Here is a 20,679-nt window from a genome sequence, read left to right as displayed (position 1 = left end):
TAACCCATTAACGCCTGATGTGACACAATAATGTAGCTGCACACACGTGTGAAGGGCACCTTAATGTGAGACATACACAGAATGACACATACCTCACTGTTAGTTAATGAGGAGTTTACATTAAAATATCAATCAGGTCTCCATATACACACGCTAATTTATGAAAATGGACAAAGTGCTCAATGAAAAAAAATACAAATTTAAGCTTGACTAATTTGTGTAGAAAAATGTTATGGTAATTTGTCATATTTACAATAAATATCCAAATAACACCCTTATCATTTAGATTTAATTATTATGGTAATTTTATCTCTGTATATTTAATACAGTTAATGCATCACTATAGTATATTACTTTAGGTATTGTGATTGTACTGTTATAAAACATTTTCAAACATATATTCAGTAGTATTATTTCAAGTGCTAGTTCCATAATATAATTTCTAAAAAAAAATAAGTAGCTAACACTTTAATATTAGCTTTTTTTTTTTCTTTTTTTTTTTAGTAATTGTTGTGATAGTAAAGTTAATTTATTCATTTTCTTAAGATTTTGACATTACTGTGCTTTTTAATTATTCCTGCACATTGCCACATTGATTATCATATATTTTTAAAATATTTACATCAATATATTTACAAATCATTTTCCATTTTAATATATTTATCATAACATAGCTTTGTTGTGCTGATAAGTTTAGGCTAAATTTAGACTGGTTGTGTTAATGTCACTTGCAGGTCATTTTCATTTTACATACAACAAAATACCTGCTTTTAGGGATACTTTGTTTTTTGGGGATTCCAATCCAATATCAGAAATGATGTATCAGTTGATACCAACATTTTCTGATACCAAATCTGTTTACCTGAACATGATTATTATCATGAACATTATTGCTGTTATTATTGTGTCAGGTTTAGGTTGTAGTAAACACACATCACTTACTTCTTAAAAAGAGAGCAAATGATTAACAAAATTAATTCAATTTAAATGTTTTCTTAAATTAGTTATAAGAAAATAATATAAAGTAAATCAAAGATAACGTCTCTCGCTACTTTATAATATCCATAAAAACAAAAGGTAGTTATCACCTAGAGGCAACGACTGCTTATTTTCATATTAAGTGTCAGTGAGAATTTGATAAAAGCATGACGTATTATTGATCTGGGAATAATAAATGGATTAATAAATGGAAAACATTGCAGACAGATTGGGGTCTGCAATATCGTCTCAGAAGACTTGCTTCGGGGAGGTTCGAACAGTGGCCTTTCTTGTGTGGAGTTTTATGTTCTCCATGTACTCCCTTCCTTCCATTGTCCAAAGATGTACATGTTAGGTTAATTGGCTACTCTAAAACTGTCCCTAGGAGAGAGTGGGAGCATGAATGGTTGTTTGTTCTGTGTTGGCCCTGCGATGGACTGGTGAGCTGTTAAGGGTGTACCCTGCCTCTCGGCCAATGATTGCTGGGATAGGTTCCAGCTTCCCTGTGACCCTGAATTGGATAAGTGGTTCAGAAAATGGATGGATGGCAGATGTAATATGTTCAACAGGGCCGCCATGTCTTTGTGGAACTGATTTGCTAAAACTTTTTGTTCAATTTAAAGATCCTACAAATGCGACTGTAGCTGAAAATGTTTGAAATGGTCCCCAGGTTTATATGAAAGCCTCGCTAATGTTGTACTGTGAAATAAACCAATCATGCTCAATGAGATGCAGCGATGAGCAACTTAAGCTGGAGATTTCTATGTCTTCCTTTACCTTCTACGTGTGACGTCAGCAGACTTTTCCAAAATGAACACTGACAGATAGGCTAACCGGCCAGAATGATGAGACGGAGCAACTTTTCTGTGGGCTAATCGCCTTTCAGTTTTCTGCTGGAAGTTTATCGCTCTGCTGGAAAGCTTCAGCGTGTGTCTGCAGTGCCATATTCTCTTACATTCCCAACTGAACAACTTTTACCTTGTAGAGCTTGGCTGTTGGCGTCTTGAATTTTTATGTTTTCAGACTAGTATATAGGCCATCTAAATGAAATGCGGGACCATGAAAGCGCCCTCCATGGATCAGTGACGTCAAACGGGGAATTCAGAACATTTCCAAATGACGATATCGGAGTCGGATACCAATATTGGATCCGATCAGTCCTATCAATACCTGATATCCAGACATGCAGCTAAAGGTTTCACATGTGAATGAGAAACCTGGTGTTTTTTCTCTGTGAAAGTTGGGATGGCTCTTTGACTAAGTCTGTCCCGGTGGTATATATTCATCACCTTCAACATGCTTCAAGCCTGAACTGCATATGGTAGCATTAACAGCTAGGCTTGCACAGTAGGGGTGGGTCTTAAATTGGCATATTATCTGCTGTTCAAAGGAAGAGATTGCATCACTAAATAAAGTTTTATCTGTTCAAACTTTTTTGCTCTATGGTTTTTTTTTTTTTAACCATTATTGGTCACAGCCTTTGAGAGATTTTCGACTGAGCCATTTGAACAGAAAAAGCCCATGGTGAATGTTCTATTAATGTTCCCAGGGGGAGGAGGGGGAGTATTATTGTTTGCTTTTGTTGTTGTTGTTGGTTTTTTTAAATCTGTGCTCATGCTACTGGCTGTCCTCTCTGTCTGATATATGGAGAAAAAAGAAAAAGATGTAAAAAGGAAACAGAGTTGTTCTAAACCTGTCTACCACTATTGCTGTAGCAGTGCAACATGAAACAAGAGGCTAATGAAACTCTTTTATCACATCCCCTGTTTAATAAGCTAAAACCCATAGAACAATGATTAACCTATTTATGTTAAATACTTAATGTTTGGAAGAGCTATTAAAAAACATTTTCATCCATTTAAAGTTTTTTCTTGTCTGTTTTGGTTTCCACAAGTCCTTAGGGAGACATCCATGCTATGAACTGCTAATTCTCTGTTGGTCGTCTGCTTTGTCTGTATAGTATTTGGTTATGGTACATAGTAGTATAATGCGGAATATGATCCTGCCATGAAAACGTGATTTCAAGTTTCTGTCAGGAAAACAGCTGCAACTTGAAATGATGACAAAAGAAACAGTGAAGCTCTACACTATAAAAAAAAATAAAATAACAACAAAACACGTAATAGGATCTGAATGGCCCTGAAAAAAGTAGAGAACTGAAAAGTAATTTCTACTTATATTTTTTTATGAATTATTTAAATTGAGATTAGGAGATCCTAGGAAAAACGGTTCCGTCAAGCAACATTTTGAAAATACACAACTCAAAAGTGCACACCCTTTTCTTGAGACTTTCCCTCAAAGCCGCGCCTTCAAAGCACAGACATGCGCAGTGCTTACTCCAGAGGGTTTAGGAGTTACGTTAACATCGAATGTTGATGTAGTGTGCCATATTTAGCCAAGCTCTGGCTCTCACTTCGGTGCCTCTACAAATGCTCCAAAACTCTGTGAGTCTGTGATTTGTGCATGAAGAGGGGCATATGCAGAGGGATTCAGGTGGGAAGGACAAGTCGCCGTTGAGCTTTACAGTTGTTTAGAACAAGCCGGTTAAAAATAATAGATAGCATTTTTTCAGTCATGCCGGTTCCACAAGTGACACAATTTTTTTTATTTGTGTTTGAGTATTTATTAGTTAGCTGCAACAGAGTCTGAAGGGGATTTTAGGAAAAACAGTCAAAACTGCACCTGGAAATTTCTTCTACCTTCCTCTTAACAATATCCAACAGCTGAACAACTGACAACAAGCATTCATGAATGACACATTCGTACTTTGTGAAGAGTCTGTACTTGGAGACACCAGAATTTAATTTTATCAACATCTCATTGTTGACTCTGAAAAATCAGTAAACGCACAAATATAAAAGACATATTCAGCATTTAGCACAAACACTTTTGTTCTCTTACTCTCAAATTCAAATTAGAAACATACTGCTTTTCTAATCTCTGAGGAGATAAAGCATTTGAGGATAATTTATAGCCACTAATAAATTATAATAAACTTAATTGCATCCATTTGACAGCCTGCAGCAGTGGGCTATAATTCCCTCCCTATAAATCTGATCAGCAATTTCACTTTCATGACTCAACAAAACATCTGTAGTGTTTAATTAGTTGATTTCCCTCAGAAACAAAGCTCCTGTTTTGACTGTAAAACGTATGAATGAGCAACACAACAAAGCTTCGCTGACCGTGACTTGCTTTATCGAGTTATACTAAAAAGAACCCATCAACTGGCCAAAAAGGCCAAAAAGGCATGCTTGCAAAATAATCTCTGTAACACCCAGATTAAGCATCGCTTTACTTTATAACTATTGTCATCTTTCATTTTAGTTTATTTCACAGTATTTCTGATATGTAGAGATATTTGTAAATTATTTATGTGGGTTTTTTTGTTGTTTGTTTTGTTTTTTTGTACTTTTTTTTTACAAACTGAAAGGTTAGCTTTATCTGTACGTTATAAAAGAAGAAGTGAAAGTGATCCCTCTGGTGTTGAAACAGTGAGCTATAAAAGGAGTCAGCTTCAAGGTAATAGGAAGGTTAATTCTGCCTGCCCCCTATGATGATCACTGATGCTTAACTTAATAGAGAGCAAATATGTGCTGCTTCATTTAACAGATGGCTTAGACTCAGAACGGAGAGCTTTGGGTACTTGAGCAAGTGATTCAGCACTCAGATTATAATTTCATTACAGTGAATCTTATGACAAAAAAAGCCTCTGCGTCAGTTTAAGTTGTTTTGTTTGAGGATTTCTTTGTTGGAACTTAAAATCACTCTGATTCATCTAATTCATGGTAACTAGCAGTCAGTGGTAGAGGTGTCATTTATTTCAACAACAAACCTGAAAAAAACTTTCTTTTTTAATAATCTTAATAAGCATTCATACATATTTCTTCGTTTTATTTCGTGGGTTTACTGGAATATGTTTACAGGCATTTAATGCTCAAGACATTCAATATTTTTCTCGTTCTGCACGTCTTCAGCATCTACTGTCACCAATTCTGAAAGCATTTAATTCAACTCCTGTTTCTGTAAGGTTTCTTCCTTAAAGGTGAAGTCTGCTCTGATTGGTATGCTAGGAGACGGGGCAAACACGGCACTCAGCAAGTATGATGCTTTTTTTTTTTTACTATTAAACTGGGTAAACAAGGACTACAAATAAGGTGTTTCAGGTACTTCAGGTGTGTTGGCAGAGAGTAGCTTTCTGTTTTGTATTTCTGACCTGATAAACATCAGCAGGGGCCAAAAATGACATCCTAACATCAGCCTTATTTCAGTCAGCTGGACACCAAATGAATTTTGTAACATGTCACCATTTCAGTGATACATTAGAGAAAAAGAACAAACTACAGGGAAGAGTGTATGAGCAGATTACTTAATAAAGGAATCTCTACAATCCTTAAAAACCTTAAAAGTTTGTAAGAGTTGTTACACTGCAAATTGATCATAATTTTAAAAAGTCAAATATTCATTGAAATATAAATGAAAGGGTTTAAATTGTGTTGCTCTGCCTGTGTATGCATGATGTGGTTCCTGCACAGCTTCCTCTCATGCAATACTGCTTTTAATAGCAACATCTCCATTGTGGGATGAAGACTCCACTGAATGACGTAGTAAGCACGGCTGTAACTCTGCTGCATTGACGTCATAGTTCACTTGTATATAAACTAATGCAGCATCTATGACAGCAGCATAAATTTGACTATTTTTTTTACATAAACACTGATGCCTGTTTTAAGAAAATAATTTTAGAAATAGCCAATAACATTTGTTCTGTCTGTCATTCAATCCTGACAGCAAATCTTAACAATATTGACTCTGTTTAGCAGTGACAGTTTTACCTTTCCAGCAGGTTGTGTATGGCCTTAAACAGAAGCGTCCTGCACTCATAGGACAGCCCACACTCCCAAAACCCTTCCTCAGCCACTGAAAGAGAAGAAAAAAAATACATGTTATTAATTTCTCCAAATTAATATTTTCTGACAGTAAAACATAGATGTGCTGGTGGAAAACCTATGAGGATATTTACCAAAATAAAGATAATGTGTATGCATGTGTATGTGTGTTTACAGAGGTTGCTTGGCAGTACAACTGTCACATTGACTGCAGCTATAGCCCAGTCAAACCCCATGCAGTTGTCAGCCCCGGTTAGCAGGAGAGTGAGAGTATGCTTGGATCTGAGTGTTCAGGTTTTTACATGCACACACTGTTTTAGTCCAACAGTTTCTTTTCCCTTTGAAATTGTGAAATTTAAGCGTCTGACGACAAGTGTGTTGAAATCAACTTTGGCTAATCCTCCGATATGTCAGCAGCTGCTGCACAATGTGTCAAATATGTTGTGAACAATTCTGCTGCCTCCGGATTTCTTAAACCCCTCCCTGAAACTACCCTGGCACCAACCCCCATTGCCTTCCTCACAAAAGGGAGACATACAGACAAATGCAAACACAACGGCTAGTTAGCAGTGTTTTTCTTTGTTCTTTGCCACATACCTGCAGGGCTGCTGGAAAAACTGGAGGATTGTGGGTGGGTGTTGTGTTTGCTTATAGGGTGGTGGCAAAAAGACCAAGCATCACAGATATACACAAAAAAAAAAAAAAAAAAGGGGGGAATGAGAAACAAAGGTAGAGGCAGATCGCCTGGGGGATGGGTGGCATAAACCATGGTAGATGCTTCCTCTTTTTCTTCTGACTCCTTTAATATCCTCCTTGTGCTTTCTGTTTAATTTCTCTCTCTCTTTTTTTCTCCCTTGTTATCTCTCTTTACACACACACACACATATATATATATATATATATATATATATATATATATATATATATATATATATATATATATATATATATATATATATATATATATATATGGGAGCTGTGTCTTCCCCATCTTTGTTGCTTTGTTAATATTTCCCTCCTGTTTTTTTCTTCTTCTTCTTCATCATACCAGAGTGAATGAAATTTCCTTACTCGCCAGAATTACCCTGTAACCATGGAAACGCTGGCGGTGAGAACATGGCGCCTTGGCATTCAATTTCAACACTGTTCCCTCCCGCCCCTCAGCCTCCTCCTTCTCCTCCTTCCTCTGTTCCAACACCCCTCCGCCACCACCCCCTTTCCCCCCCTCCTACCCACCCCTCATTTACTCCTGCTTCAGGGCTCAGACAGGAAGCTCACTCCAGCCAGCTCTTCCACTGAGGAGAGAGATACAGCAAGCACCATGAGCAGAATGCCAAGTCTCCAGAAAATACAGCTCATTAGCTCTCACTGTCTCTACATCTCCTTCTCTCTGCTGCTGCTCTTAAAAATCGCCCAACTTTATTTCCCCTCACCAACTCCCCTAGCTCTCCACAAGTCATCTTAATTTACTTTCCTCGTGGGCAGCTCTGCAGAATGCTCCTGACCCCTATTACTCCAAAACTATGTCACTGACTCCTCACCCCTGCATCCTTCAAGCACTTCCTCCCAAAAGTCAACAAAACTTAACCGCATGACCTTCAGGAGACTCAAAGAAACCTTTCAGCATTTATGCTACTGATTCCTACAGTGCTCAGCCTGCTTTTTTTTTTTTTTAAAAAAATCAAAACAGTGACAGTGGAATATTTTTAGGAGCATGAAAACATGCAATCCACATTAGACACTCGTGTTTATAGTGTAGCTGTCAAAGAGCCAGCTCCCTGCACCATATCAACACAAGGTGTGACAAATCGCTGTAGCGAGAAATCAAGGTCAGGCATCCACATGAGCGCCTGCAAACACACTCCACACAATTATTGTAAATATAGAAAAATAGAGTGTGAAATAAAACATTTATCAGATATTTTAAAGCATGATATCCCAAAGGGGTGTGAGACAAACCATGAAACGGACGTTTTTGCAACAATCAGCCAGAAACCACCACATTTTGGGGTTTTTCTTTTTTTTTTTCTTTTTTTTTTTGCTGCCGGTTAATCAGAAGAACACAGATGGCCCAAGGGAGAAGCATGCTGTAAACACTAAATGCCCTGCTAAGTGCGGGAGGGCTTTACAGCATCATGATCCATCAATCGCAACAGAGTGACAAGGATGTGCATCATATTGATGATATAAAGGAATAGGATGTAATCAACTCTGTTCTCTTTTATATCATTTCGCCCTCTGCAAACGGAGATCTCCTCATTTAATTTTGCTTTCAGTGAATAATTGCTGTTTTTTAAGAGGAGGGTCAATATGCCTCATTTGACCATTGTGTGAATTCATATGACAAAAACCCACAAATTCCCAGCAGTCTCTCATAAGTATGCAGAAGTATAAATGTTTTTTTCCTCTGAGAAATTAGTCAATTTCAGGAATGTTTTATGTTTTAGCTGACCTAAAGGTTTTTATTAATTTTTTTATTTTCTATTCTTTGGGTTTTAAATTCTTGTCCCTTTGGCATTAAGTGTCATAAGCAAAAATATGTAACCACGTGTTATTAATGCACGACCACAAGATGTTATCCCATGGCCACAAAAATATTAAGTCCTGGCCTCAAATTATTAATGTAAGAGTGGTCAGTTAACTTCTGGCCACGTGTTGGTGAGGCACCTTACACATGAGCAATTCATTAATTCATTCATTTTCTAAACCGCTTAATCCAATTCAGGGTCGCGGGGAAGCTGGAGCCTATCCCAGCTGGCTTTGGGCGACAGGCAGGGTACACCCTGGACAGCTCGCCAGTCCATCGCAGCACATGAGCAATTATTTAATTTAATCTTAAGATGCATTTAAGCACTGTAACCCAACATACTGGGTTTTCCTAGTAGAATTGTTTAATTACAAGACAACAAACTTAAACTTAGATAAAACATCATTTAAAAGCAGCTTCACAGTGAAATTGCGCTGTAAAAACTTCAAAAAAAAAAAAAATACATACATAAATCTACCTACACTACGATAGCCTTGAGGAAATATATCTAACTTAAAAAACCTAAACCATTATTTACCAAGATGGTCTGTTATAATCATATCCTGCAATCTGATGTGATTTATAATGACAGCACTTGAAACTAAGTAAGAGTTCAGGTGCTGAAAGCACACAGTTTGAAGCAAAAACAACATGTGAACATTAAGTTGTTCATGCATTAATAAGGTATAGCTAAAACTTAGTTCTCACATTTCCTTGTGTCAGTTATGCATCGCAAGGGTGTAGCCACAAAACCTGTTTAGTCAGTGGAATAATTTCATCATTATTTTCACAATTCATCAATAAATCCCAGTCCATAAAAATGTTACTGTTAATTTTTCAATTCTAAATTTTATTTATGTCTGAAGCTATGACAGCTGGAAAAATATGAAAAATGTTTGAGTTAGCAGAAAATTTGACAATTAAATAAATTAAAGCATAAACCTTTTCTGTAATTCATTGTAACACTTAGTAATTAACAGCTAATAACACCATCAGATGAACACAATGAATGTATTTTTTTTTTTCACATTTACACCTCACTGCAACTAATGATGATCTTTTTAAATCACTGATAACTTCAAAGTTTTGTTTGGGCATCACCAATTTTAGTCAAGCAATACCATTTAAAATAAAAAAGAAGTTAATTCTCATCTTTAAAAAGCTTGAACTTAAAATTACTGCTACTATTGCTTTTTCCAGCAAAATAATTAATTAGGAGCAGCTTTAGAATCCCTCTAAGTATAGCACTCTAAGTTAATTTTCCATTCATCTGCAGTGTGAGTGTACTGTAAAAACATCATAGACATATATTAATGTGCTGTGCCTGACGTTGCATTATGCGTTTACAGTGAGGTTACGTCCTCACAAATGCACATTTCTTTCACACAACCGTCCTTCCTCCCCCATCCTCATGCCACAATGCTCTTAACTGCCGCACCACCCCGAACACAAACAAGCAGTGATGGAACTGGGTCGCCACTTCCACTCTTTCTTTATTTCCACCTCTCTTTCTCTCTTTCCTCTCCTCTGCATCTAGCACAGGCTTTCCACCTCTCTCTTTATGTCCTTCTGTCTTTTTCTCTGCTACATCCCCTGGCTGTGTTGGTCTAACACCACTAGAGGGACTGACCACTCACTGATTCAACAATGTGAGAACAAATACAAAGATGGTATTAATCTGAGAAGAAGGGAAGGAGTTGAGCTGTGACAACACCCCATCTCACACGATGAACCCCACACAGCATGTTTCCTTTCTGTCCTTTCCCCTTCTTTGTCATTTTTTGATTTGTTTTGGACCAATGGCCCTAGTATTCATAACATGTACTTGTGGTTCTGCAAGGTTTGTGATATGAGCAAGCTGGGGAATCTGTGAGATATGTGTGCGGATGATTCCAGAGAAACTCATGCCACTCTAATAGTTAGCTGTCCTGCTGCATTTCTGAGCAGTTTGGTCTCTTTTGCTGGTTCCACGTGAACAAGAATATCCATTCGAGTGGATGAGTGAGTCTTAGTTTTATGTGCCAGCATAACTCAATGTGCTCTTTAGTTATGCTCTTTATCAATAAAAGAAGGAGAACATTTACAAGGCTGTATAAATGGCTGGAGATGAAAACAGAGTAAAAAAATTATACACAGAGACATAGATAAAGATGTCAATTTTATGTTTCCTGGGTAGATGTCTTCATGTATGGGTCAAAAAGGTTTTTTTAGATTTCAGATATTTGCCTTTTCTGAATATTTCCATTATTTCAATAAACTAAACTGATAACATTTTATATGATGTGACTTATATCCAGTTTATGAGCCGTATGAGGTAAAAGGTATTGATTTCATTCAGAGAATCTAGAAATCATCTCACCGTATGAAATACAATTATGTTGAGACAAAAAAAATGGCAAAAATTGTAGCCATAAACACACACCTGCACAGTATCATAAAAAGCTCACACCACATTTTTACTGCAGTCAAAATGATGAGTTTGAGTCATTTATGAGCACCCTCAGGTTCTGGATGAGCACCTGATGCCACAGAGGAAAGCTAAAAGACCGTAAAAGCTGAATGTTTCAAAAACAGAAAGCAAGTCTGGACTAAGCTTTTGGAAAGGTACAAATAAAAATAATCCTTTAGTTACATCAACAATTAAATTCATCGCATTATGAAATGTTGCAGCAGTTTAATACAAACATCGTTGCTGATAACAGGCTCCATTTGGTTTCTATTTTACTGCAGTACTTGTTGAAACATACTGACAGGTTGTGGCATTTAAAAGCAGAGGCTCAATTTTGCCTTTCCCATTGACTGCGTACTTTTTATACCACACACAGGCTATGCTCAAAACAAGAACAGCTGTTTAGGTGATACAGTAAATGGCCATTTGTAAACAGCACATTTCCAACAGGGCCGGTTTTTTACATAATGCTCACATGGACATCGTAATAATAGAAACAAGACTGTGCAGAGAGAAACAAGGAGCCCAGAGGCAGGCTGCCATTAGTTATATTCTTATATTTTGCTGTCTTCATGTTGGCTGCTAATGTGGCATTAATGTGTCATTGAGTTTATGCAGCAAGGCCATAAAAACAGAACACAGGTATTGTTGTCTGTAACAATGTGCAGCAACCACCTGACAGAGGGGCCTGTTTGCTACTACAGGAATACAGGTCATTATTATCATCATTATTATTATTATTATTATTATCATCATTATTATTATTATTATCATTATTATTATCATTATTATTATTATTATTATTATTATTATTATTATTATTATTATTATTATTATTATTATCATCATCAACTCTTTTCGTTTTCACATGGAAAGACTACTTGGTCAGACTTAAGCAATGGCAGTAGAGCTTTGGCAGAAAAAGACTTCATTAACATCAACACTTCAGTCTAGATTTAGATGACCATAGGTCAGAATATGTATGTGTCTGACTTGCTTTCTTTTTGTCAGTGATTTTAAAAAAAAAAAAAAAAGGGAAAATAACGGCAATGAAGACAATGCTGAACTTTTAAGAGGTGGCAACAACACTACAGCCAGTCAAATGAGCAACAGTAGGAGGACGTAGGAGTTTTTATAAAGCTTGTTAACATAAATTAAATCATTTTGTAACTATAGATTGTGAAACATAAATAAAAAATACCATTTTATTTGACACATAGATTTTGCGCAAAACAATGGAAGAGACATTGCAATGTAAAATTGTATATCTAGAGAAAAACACAATCATTTTATTTAAATGATTTCAACAGTATTTGTGACTCTGGAAAAAAAATTAATAAATCATATGATTATATCGTAACTGTGACAGGCCTATGTGGAGCTGGTCAACATTTCATTTGAACCAGATTCATGCAACTAAATTATCCTGCAAATCTCCAAAGCTTCAAAAATGTTAGTGTTCATTAACTTATAACACAAGTAATCTCTAATGTCACACCACTAAAGTTTTATTTAGCTTCTGGTCAATGCTAATGCTGAATCTTAAATCTTTGCAACAAACCTTAAACATTTAGGATCGTCAGTTTATGTATCCTTTAGGCCAAGAAGAGCCAAAAGTCACATTGCCAAGATGTCCGACTTTCTTTTTCCTTGCATTTCCATGTCACCACACCTACCCAGTCATTATTTTTCCGTGGTCCTTAGGGATCCATGAATCTTTTTGTCATTTTATCTATCATCTCTATTGGAGATGTTCTAAATTATAATCCGAAACTGTAAATCAGAAACTGACTCTGTGAAGTGGTGCATGGACTTGTTGTTTCTCGTGGTGGGAAAATCTAATAAAAAAAATTGAATATCAGGATGTTTTGCTTCACAATTTTAAAATGGATTTTTTTTTTTTTGTTAAAAAATTGATTTTTTTCAAATAAATAAAAATAATCCATTATAAATTTTTTGCCATTTTTATTTTTTTTTATTGATCTTTTTACTTGTCTTCTTGGGCATTATAGCAACAGAATGATGGTTTGGCTACATGTTGTTTTTCCTAATTAAAATCAAGAAAAATGACAAGCAAAAAAAGTTTTACACATTTTTTTGTGTTTTTAATCAACAAAAATCAGCAATATCGAAGAATTGTGAGAATCGTAATTTAATTTGAATCAACATCCAAAGAATCAGAATAAAACTGAATCGGGACAAAAGCATATCATCACAGCTCTAGTTGCTACCATGATTGGCAATAAATACTGCAATTGAAAGTAAAGCATATTTGTCATCAGTACAGCAAGTTTTTATGGAACCGTTTGTCTTAGTAGATTTTTAAGCATAGTTTTCCACTTTTTTAAGTTTTTCTCTTCAGGATAAATTTGATGCATACTGTGAATTCTGGTGGGACAAGGGGCCCAGGGGGGAACACAAACACACATTAAAAGCCATGCTTTGACCAGAAGAATAGCTTTTTCTGAAACACACTTTTGTCTGCCACTAAGTTATAGGTTTGAATATGGGAGGTGTGAGCAACGTAGAAGAAATGGCTGTGAGGAACCCACAAATCTGCCAGTGGAGCCATTTACAGCTGATCTACGTAAACCAAAATGCATCTTATCACGTAAGGAATCAAACCCCACCGGTATGGCAAGGGGGTGCAAACTAAATGGGAAACTTTAAAAACTAAATCTGATATGCCAAGACAAGGGAATATAGAAACCAACACATTTATAAGCTAAACACTGATACTCAAAATAAAAATCCAAGCCGTGTCTTTACTCTTCTATCAAAGCTGCAAGACTTCCCTTGCTCCAATTGGCTGAAGACAGTAAACCACGCCTCCCTGCAGTTTAGTTCAAACACTAAGAAAAACTAAGAAAAAGTGAAAACTAGAGAAAACTAGATGGAAAGAAAGATGTAATGTTTAATGTGGTTTTGTCTCTGCCTTAAACTTCTTGTTCTGTGTGTATTTGTTTGGCAACAAGTTAAGCAATACACCATCACCCCACATTGTTGGAACCTCTAGTAACCACTAGGCACAAGTTTATCAATGGTTCACAACTATTTTTTTTAAAAAGAACAATTCACAAGAGTTCTTTTCATTCTTTCATCCGTTGGAGCTGAAGACATTTCTGATTTTTTAATCACTTGTGGGTTTTTGCAGGTATTTTTCCGATCATCAGTCTTGAAGCCACATCTCTGGGAGAGACAGGAAAACCCAGCAGACCCAACATATTGAGCTGAAGGCCCTTAAAGAGTTACAAACGAACATCCAGGACTTCGGACAGCATCATAGGGACCCGTCCACCTGAACTCAACTTCTCTTGGTTACAGGAAGAGTCCAGCAGAACTGGTCATGAGCATCACCTCAGTTAAAGTACAATCCTCTGACAAGTAGAGATCTTCTCATATAAGTTTGCTATGAATATGACCGGTGTAAAAAAAGATTTGTGATGGTGAATTAATCTTCAAATTTACTTTAGCTGCATTAAGAAATCTTAATCTTTACTTCATTCTCTTGACCAACAATTAACAACTATTTTCTCTCATTTTGACAATCAATACATACTGTATTGAATGTGTTAACACGACACACAGTTCAGCTGTTATGTAACTGTACTGAGTTTTGTGCTCTTCAACAACAGCTAGTTCTGTGCCTGAGCCCACTCCTTCTGGCTGCAGCTGTGCAAACCTGTGAAACCGAAGGAACAAAACCTGTGCTCATTTATGTCTCTGTGAGAAATGGAGAAGAATTACAGCTTTTTCAACTGTTCTGCTGTTTTCCATAAACAGCTAGATAATGCAAAACAAATCTCTTGCACAAATGAACAGATTACACATCAGACAAGGTCATTTAAGCAAGTAGCATGTGAGATCAACTGTACAAACAAGTGCTCTGGCTTGTAACTGCTCAGTTACATCTGTAACTAGGATCTTTCAACTTCACACATGGAGGAGTAAAATATCTCGAACACAGAATCTGTGATGTAATATGTTTGAATTGTAGCAATGGACACAGAGATGTTTGGTAATCAAATAATGGTCATGTCATTGTTTTTTCATTAGACACTGTTTGCTACTGAGGGTAAATTAAATATCCACACTAAGTGCATCTGCTCATGCAGCTATGTAAATGGTAAATGGACTTGTACTTCTATAGCGCTTTTCTAGTCATACAGACCACTCAAAGCGCTTTACACTACTTGTCACATTCACCCATTCGCACACACACTCACTCAACACACTCATACCCCGATAGGCACATCGGGGGGCAGTTTGGGGTTCAGTGTCTTGCCTTAGGACACTTCGGCATTTCAGGGGAAGCCTGGAATCGATCCCCCAACTTACCAGTTGAAGGACAACTGCTCTTCCTCCTGAGCTACAGCCGCCCCTATGTTCCTATTACCATCTGATTTTGGATCTAAACAAAGAAAGATACATATTTCTTTTTCATCTCATTTCGTTTCTCTTTGCGTCCTTCAGCACTGTCCATGAGACAGTTAACCACGCATCCTCTCAGTGTGCCTGCCTTGTCTCTTAACACACCGTCAGTATTGCAAGGTTCAGGTGGTGGTTAACTGGAAACATTGTTTGTTTTTTAATTTAACAGATTACAAATTTTAACAGCCTCTAAACTGGAGACACAATGACCCCCATTGCCTTCAAGTTTACCTGCAACAGGTTATATTTACAAATTCTGGTTAAAACCTTGACGTCAGGGCCAAGAATCAAAGCTGTGTAGTCGCCGATCCTGTTTCTATATTTTTTTTGTGTTCTTCTACTATTAGGGGTCTATATGCACATGTTTAGTAAATTATTTAATTACATTTTATTTAGCGAAAATAAAACTGGCATTAGAGTACTACAGTGTAAAAACACCACTAGCAGTTCAAAACATTTATACTCATCCTAAAAATTTATCGTTATATTTTTTAGGACAAACCCCAATTTACCCACAAAAATATATGTTTGAAGCTGATTTTAAAATGCAATGAGACTTCTTAATTTCCAAATTTTTCCAAGCTTTAATCATGCAGAAAAGACCAATGGAGTTTGTAGCATCCTTTTCTTCTTAGAAATAAGACAGCAATATTACTTTTTATTCAATTTTATAATTTGAATTGCTTCTTAGCTTTATGGTCACCAAACTTGGCCCATAAAATTTTACCATATTTTTTAACTTGAGTCATGCCAACTAGTATGACAACACTAGCCTAGGAAAATAAAATGTTTGCAGAAATACATTTTCTATCAATGTTCTTCAGCCACGTTTTTTGTGTGAACATGCCCAATAGATGTGGCAAATGTTTCTGCATTTCTCTCATTAATTAAAACATTTTTACTATATTTTTTCTGTTTGAGTAACAAAAATCCAACTGTGTCAGGATAACATACATTTAGAAAAGAGCATTCTAAAACACATTTAGATGCAACAATTTGTCAAAACATAGAAGTGATGGCAAACAATATCAAAAATACGCATGGTAGACACTGAGACCCAGAAGGCTAGGAGTGATGGCGAGACAAAGGGCAGTGGTGATAGCGAGGAAGAGGAGCAAGAGGCTCAGGGAGAGTGAAGGGATGAGGGGGAAATCTGGAATCAATTAGGTGACTGAGCTGGAGTTGCTTGCATAGTTGTGGGGGTGAGTCAGGCAGAGAGGCAAGAGAATGGATCAGGTTGTCAGTGCTATGCCATTAGTTTGTGTTTCCATACAAACATAAGATTGTAAAAATAACCACGACATATTCCTGTCTGAATTGAGCATGTGAATCTTTTAATTGTCTAAATGGCTTGAGTAATTTCTTTGTCCTGACAGCGCCACTCAGGCTCGTGGAGTCAAGTTGCAGCCAGAAAAGCCCCACCTCTCCTCAGCTGAGGTCAAAGTGGAGGGTAAAAACGGATGGCTGGCACAGATCCAAGCTATGTCAACACAGCAGCTCTCACTATTTCCTTACACAACTTCCCCTCACTACTTCTTAGCACTGTTTTTTTTTCATACCATTGGCTCTTCCAGTGGGGGAATTTAGACTAGTGGAGAAGAACATAAAAGCACAAACAAGAACTTTTTGAGGACAAATTGTAGAAAAGTGTCTCATATTTTGCAGTTATGTCAGCTGTGGTTTTCCACGCACATGTAAATGCCAGCATGTACACAATATATCACAGTCACAGCTTCAAAGAGGGCATAAAATAGTTTTTTTTTTTACTTCTTTCCCTTTCATCCGTGACATGTGTATCTTTTTACAAATGTAAAAGGTCTGCAAAGTCATACAGTCCTGAACTGGGAGCAATAACTCATTTTCAGTCATAGCTTTCCTTCCCTAGCTTGAATTCGTCTAAGCCGCATGTCAGATGTTCTGTTGTCTGAAGCAAGTGTAAACACACAAGTCTTTTCCTGACATCTGACAAACTGAAGACCCAGTGGATGATCTTTATTGTTGATGGCATTGTCCCATAACATGACACAATAGATGGTTTGTTACACAGAACCGAAGAGACGAAAACTTAAACAGCGTTTCAAACAGAAGAATACAGAAAATGCTGAAGCAATGCACCGTATGTACTGAAGCCAAGAGCAGCCATGCTCATCTATTATTCTTTTTTTTAATTGTTATCTCAGGTTAAAGAGTTCATTTTTCTCATTATGATCAAATCAGAACATAAAACAATTTGAAAAAGGATTGTGAAGAAGAAAGAAGTTAGTATTTTGTTACACCTAATTTCATTGATCAAAACAGACCCTATGAAAACTGCAGAGGAGCTACATGGGTCCTTTAGAGGCTGTATGTAATTCTGTGAACACATTGCAGTTTCATCATTTGTCAAACTTGATAGAAGTAAAATTGGATGTATTGATCAGTGATGGAAGTTGCTCGATCAGACGTCAGCTTGCGTCTGTTTCCGGCTTGACTGGGGCATCCCAGTACAGACTTGTTCTGTACTGGGATGACCCCTGGACTCACGCACTGTGTTGTGGTAGAAGTATATAATGGCTAAGTATTTGACCATGTTAAAAGACAATCCCCTTCCACCACTGCCCCATACTCCTCCTGAACACTGACATCCCTGCAGAGCTCCCTCAGCGACAGACTGTTGCATCCAAAGCATGTAGACCCTTGATTCCGACAGCAGTTAGCCTGGAAACCAGCACTGCTCCCAGTACCCTATAAAATCCCCTGCAATGTGTTAATGTATATAACCTACTTTTCTTTTTTTAATTCTTATAAATTATTAACAAGTAGGTTTCTTGGTGGAACATGAGTGGAGCTCCCCATATATCCATGACTTCTTTCTTGACTTCCTCCCACAGTTGAAAGACATGTAGCCTGATTTGAGTTTGTAAATTCTTGCTAGGAACAAGTGAAAGTCTGACTAAATGTCTCTCTCTTGGTACTGTGATGGATTAGGAACAGCTAAAGCCACCTTGTGACCTTGCATTTGAATAACCTGTGATAAAGAGATAAATTATCCTGTTATCATGAGAAAATACTGTTTAAAAAAAAAATAAGCACAGTCGCTCTCAGCTTGCTAACAACAACAATAAAATATTGTTTTCATTCAAGTGTGAACAGTTACTGTAGTGAATTAAAAAAATAGCATGATTACATTTAAAACAAGAGTAATATGTGTTTTTAAAATTATGCTGATTGGCGCTGTTTGCATTTTCTTTGTTAAAGGCAAAAAGCACGTTGTCTTCTGCAAGCAATGACTAAGTGTTAATACTTGAAATTTTCATGTGGCATTCATAAACAGTCAATATCACACTATTAAAATAGCAGTAATTGGTTAAAGTTAAGGTAAAATATCACCCCTTTATGCTGTTTTATTTGTGTGTTTTTTAATAACGTTTTGTAATCAATTAATTGTTTAAATTATGTTCTCTTTTCACGATCATCATAAATTGCATATCAATGACACATAGTATGACTTAAACTTGATGACATGGGGCCGGAATACTAAAAAACTTTGCATATAAATAATATGAGTGAGAGGATGAAGAGTTTGTGTGTTACGTTACTGTATGCTTGAATTAAAAAAAAAAAAAACCAGCAAGGTTAAGAGGAGATGGGGAAAAAAAAGCTTGGAACAAATCTCAGAGGAGTCAGCTTTTTCCAAGTGCAAAGATATTTTATTGACTTAGGATGGAGGGGCAATCGTCATGGGCACACAGGAAACGGAAGGAAATTAATTATTGAAAACAACAAAGAACAATCACAAAATGCACAAGGCTGCACCATCGTGCAAACAGGAAAATGCCAGCTGCTTACAGCTCAGATTTCTCATCAAGCAAACAAAGACGAGCACAGCGTATCACGACGTGCCTATGTTCAAGTTTAATTGGTAACTCGTCTGCAGATTTTTACATTCGTCAGCTTATTTTTTTATTGCTGTCTTTTTTTTTATGTTTAATTCAGTAAACAAAAACGACCCAGACTCCCTAACTTATTTATCATCTCACCAGTTAGCCCAGCGCTAATTTGGAGTGATGCTGTTTGTGGTTCCACTGTTTGTCATTAGGAAGAGCATGTTGACAGCGTAATTTATAATTTACAGTATATTAACTGTATTAATGTAGAGTTAGTGGAGTAATCAGAGAGACTGAAGAGGAGCTAGCAAGGCTATTATCCCTTCATCAAAATCTAAATGATAATACTCTCATCTCTAATATAACCTGCTATAAAAAGTGAGTGTGTGCACAGAGTTTGGATGTACATGTTGATGCAGAGGAAGGATGGTGAAAAGGAGTGAAATACAAACATATACCAGAAAAGTTGCTAAAAAAAAAAATGACGAAGGTCATTAGAGATTAAAATGAACACCATGGTGCAGATATTGCAGAGGAAAAAAGTAATGTGTTTGTATGTGTCGCTCTGAAAGAATATACTGGACTCCAGCCAAGCCTGCCAATCAAAAAAGAGCTAACTATGCAGAGAAAAGTAATCAGAATTACACTTTTTTAATGTAATTTGGCAGTTTCTTCAACCCAGTGTACACACACACTCACACATATATGAGCACACAGAAAGCACTAACTTTTGATGTCTTGGATGGATGAATGCTGAGTGCTGACTGTTTTCCCCGAGGTCATTTAGAAGTAAATAAATAAACAGAACATGGTGCTTGAACTACACACACTCACTAAACTCATTTTGTATCAGTGGACTCATAATTTAGATTAACTTCTTGGATTTCAGCAAAGGATAAAAGATAAAAATCTAACTAAAAAAAACATCTAAATTACGCATCTGTTTCTCTGCCAAAAGAGTGAAGAAAAGCTTATTTTTCCACAAATGCTGGATTATTCCTTTATATTCTACTACTGGCTTAAAACTAATTGTCCTTCTGCCGTTTAATGAACCATCCTGGAATATCAGCTGTGATATTCCAGTGATATCCTGCGATATCAATGTCATCTGTGTACTGACTTTTTCAGAGAACTTTGTATCCAACTGAAATGTCCTGTAATATCTATGAGAGGCCGCCTGAGGGATCATTTAAACTTGGTTATACACATACCATCATACTCACACACAAACACTATTATACTCTTACTTAAACTATATTCATACTCTCACACAATTACTACTATACTCTAACAAACAATAGTATACCATTTCACTGATACCTGTATAGTCTCTTGCTTACATGATCATACATTCTCATATTTACTGACATCCTTTATTACATATACTTCTATATAAATCCAAATAACCATGTGGAAGTGGCAAAATGACTGTGAACGCAAAAGAGAATGATGTGATGTGTGAATGAGAATAGTTGTATGTGTGAGACAGTTTAATTGAAACAGATGCAAAATTAAGTTCTCAGCTTGTTATTGGTTATC

At 36.6% G+C, this 20,679-nt stretch overlaps 1 protein-coding gene across 1 annotated transcript in view; it reads right to left on the bottom strand.

Annotated features, from left to right (window-relative positions):
* Nucleotides 1-20,679, bottom strand: part of LOC306768414 (mediator of RNA polymerase II transcription subunit 13-like) — an 86,536-nt gene that overhangs the window by 29,332 nt on the left and 36,525 nt on the right. The window contains exon 3 of the mRNA XM_079256769.1: nucleotides 5,814-5,898. Coding sequence (XP_079112895.1) covers nucleotides 5,814-5,898 — 85 coding nt within the window. The remainder of the gene's footprint in view (nucleotides 1-5,813; nucleotides 5,899-20,679) is intronic.

Source organism: Telmatherina bonti (assembly GCF_933228915.1).
Source record: "Telmatherina bonti genome assembly, chromosome: 17".
NCBI lineage: Eukaryota > Metazoa > Chordata > Actinopteri > Atheriniformes > Telmatherinidae > Telmatherina > Telmatherina bonti.
The sequence above is the reverse complement of the archived record's forward strand: the minus strand, read 5'-3'. Positions and strand labels throughout refer to the sequence as shown.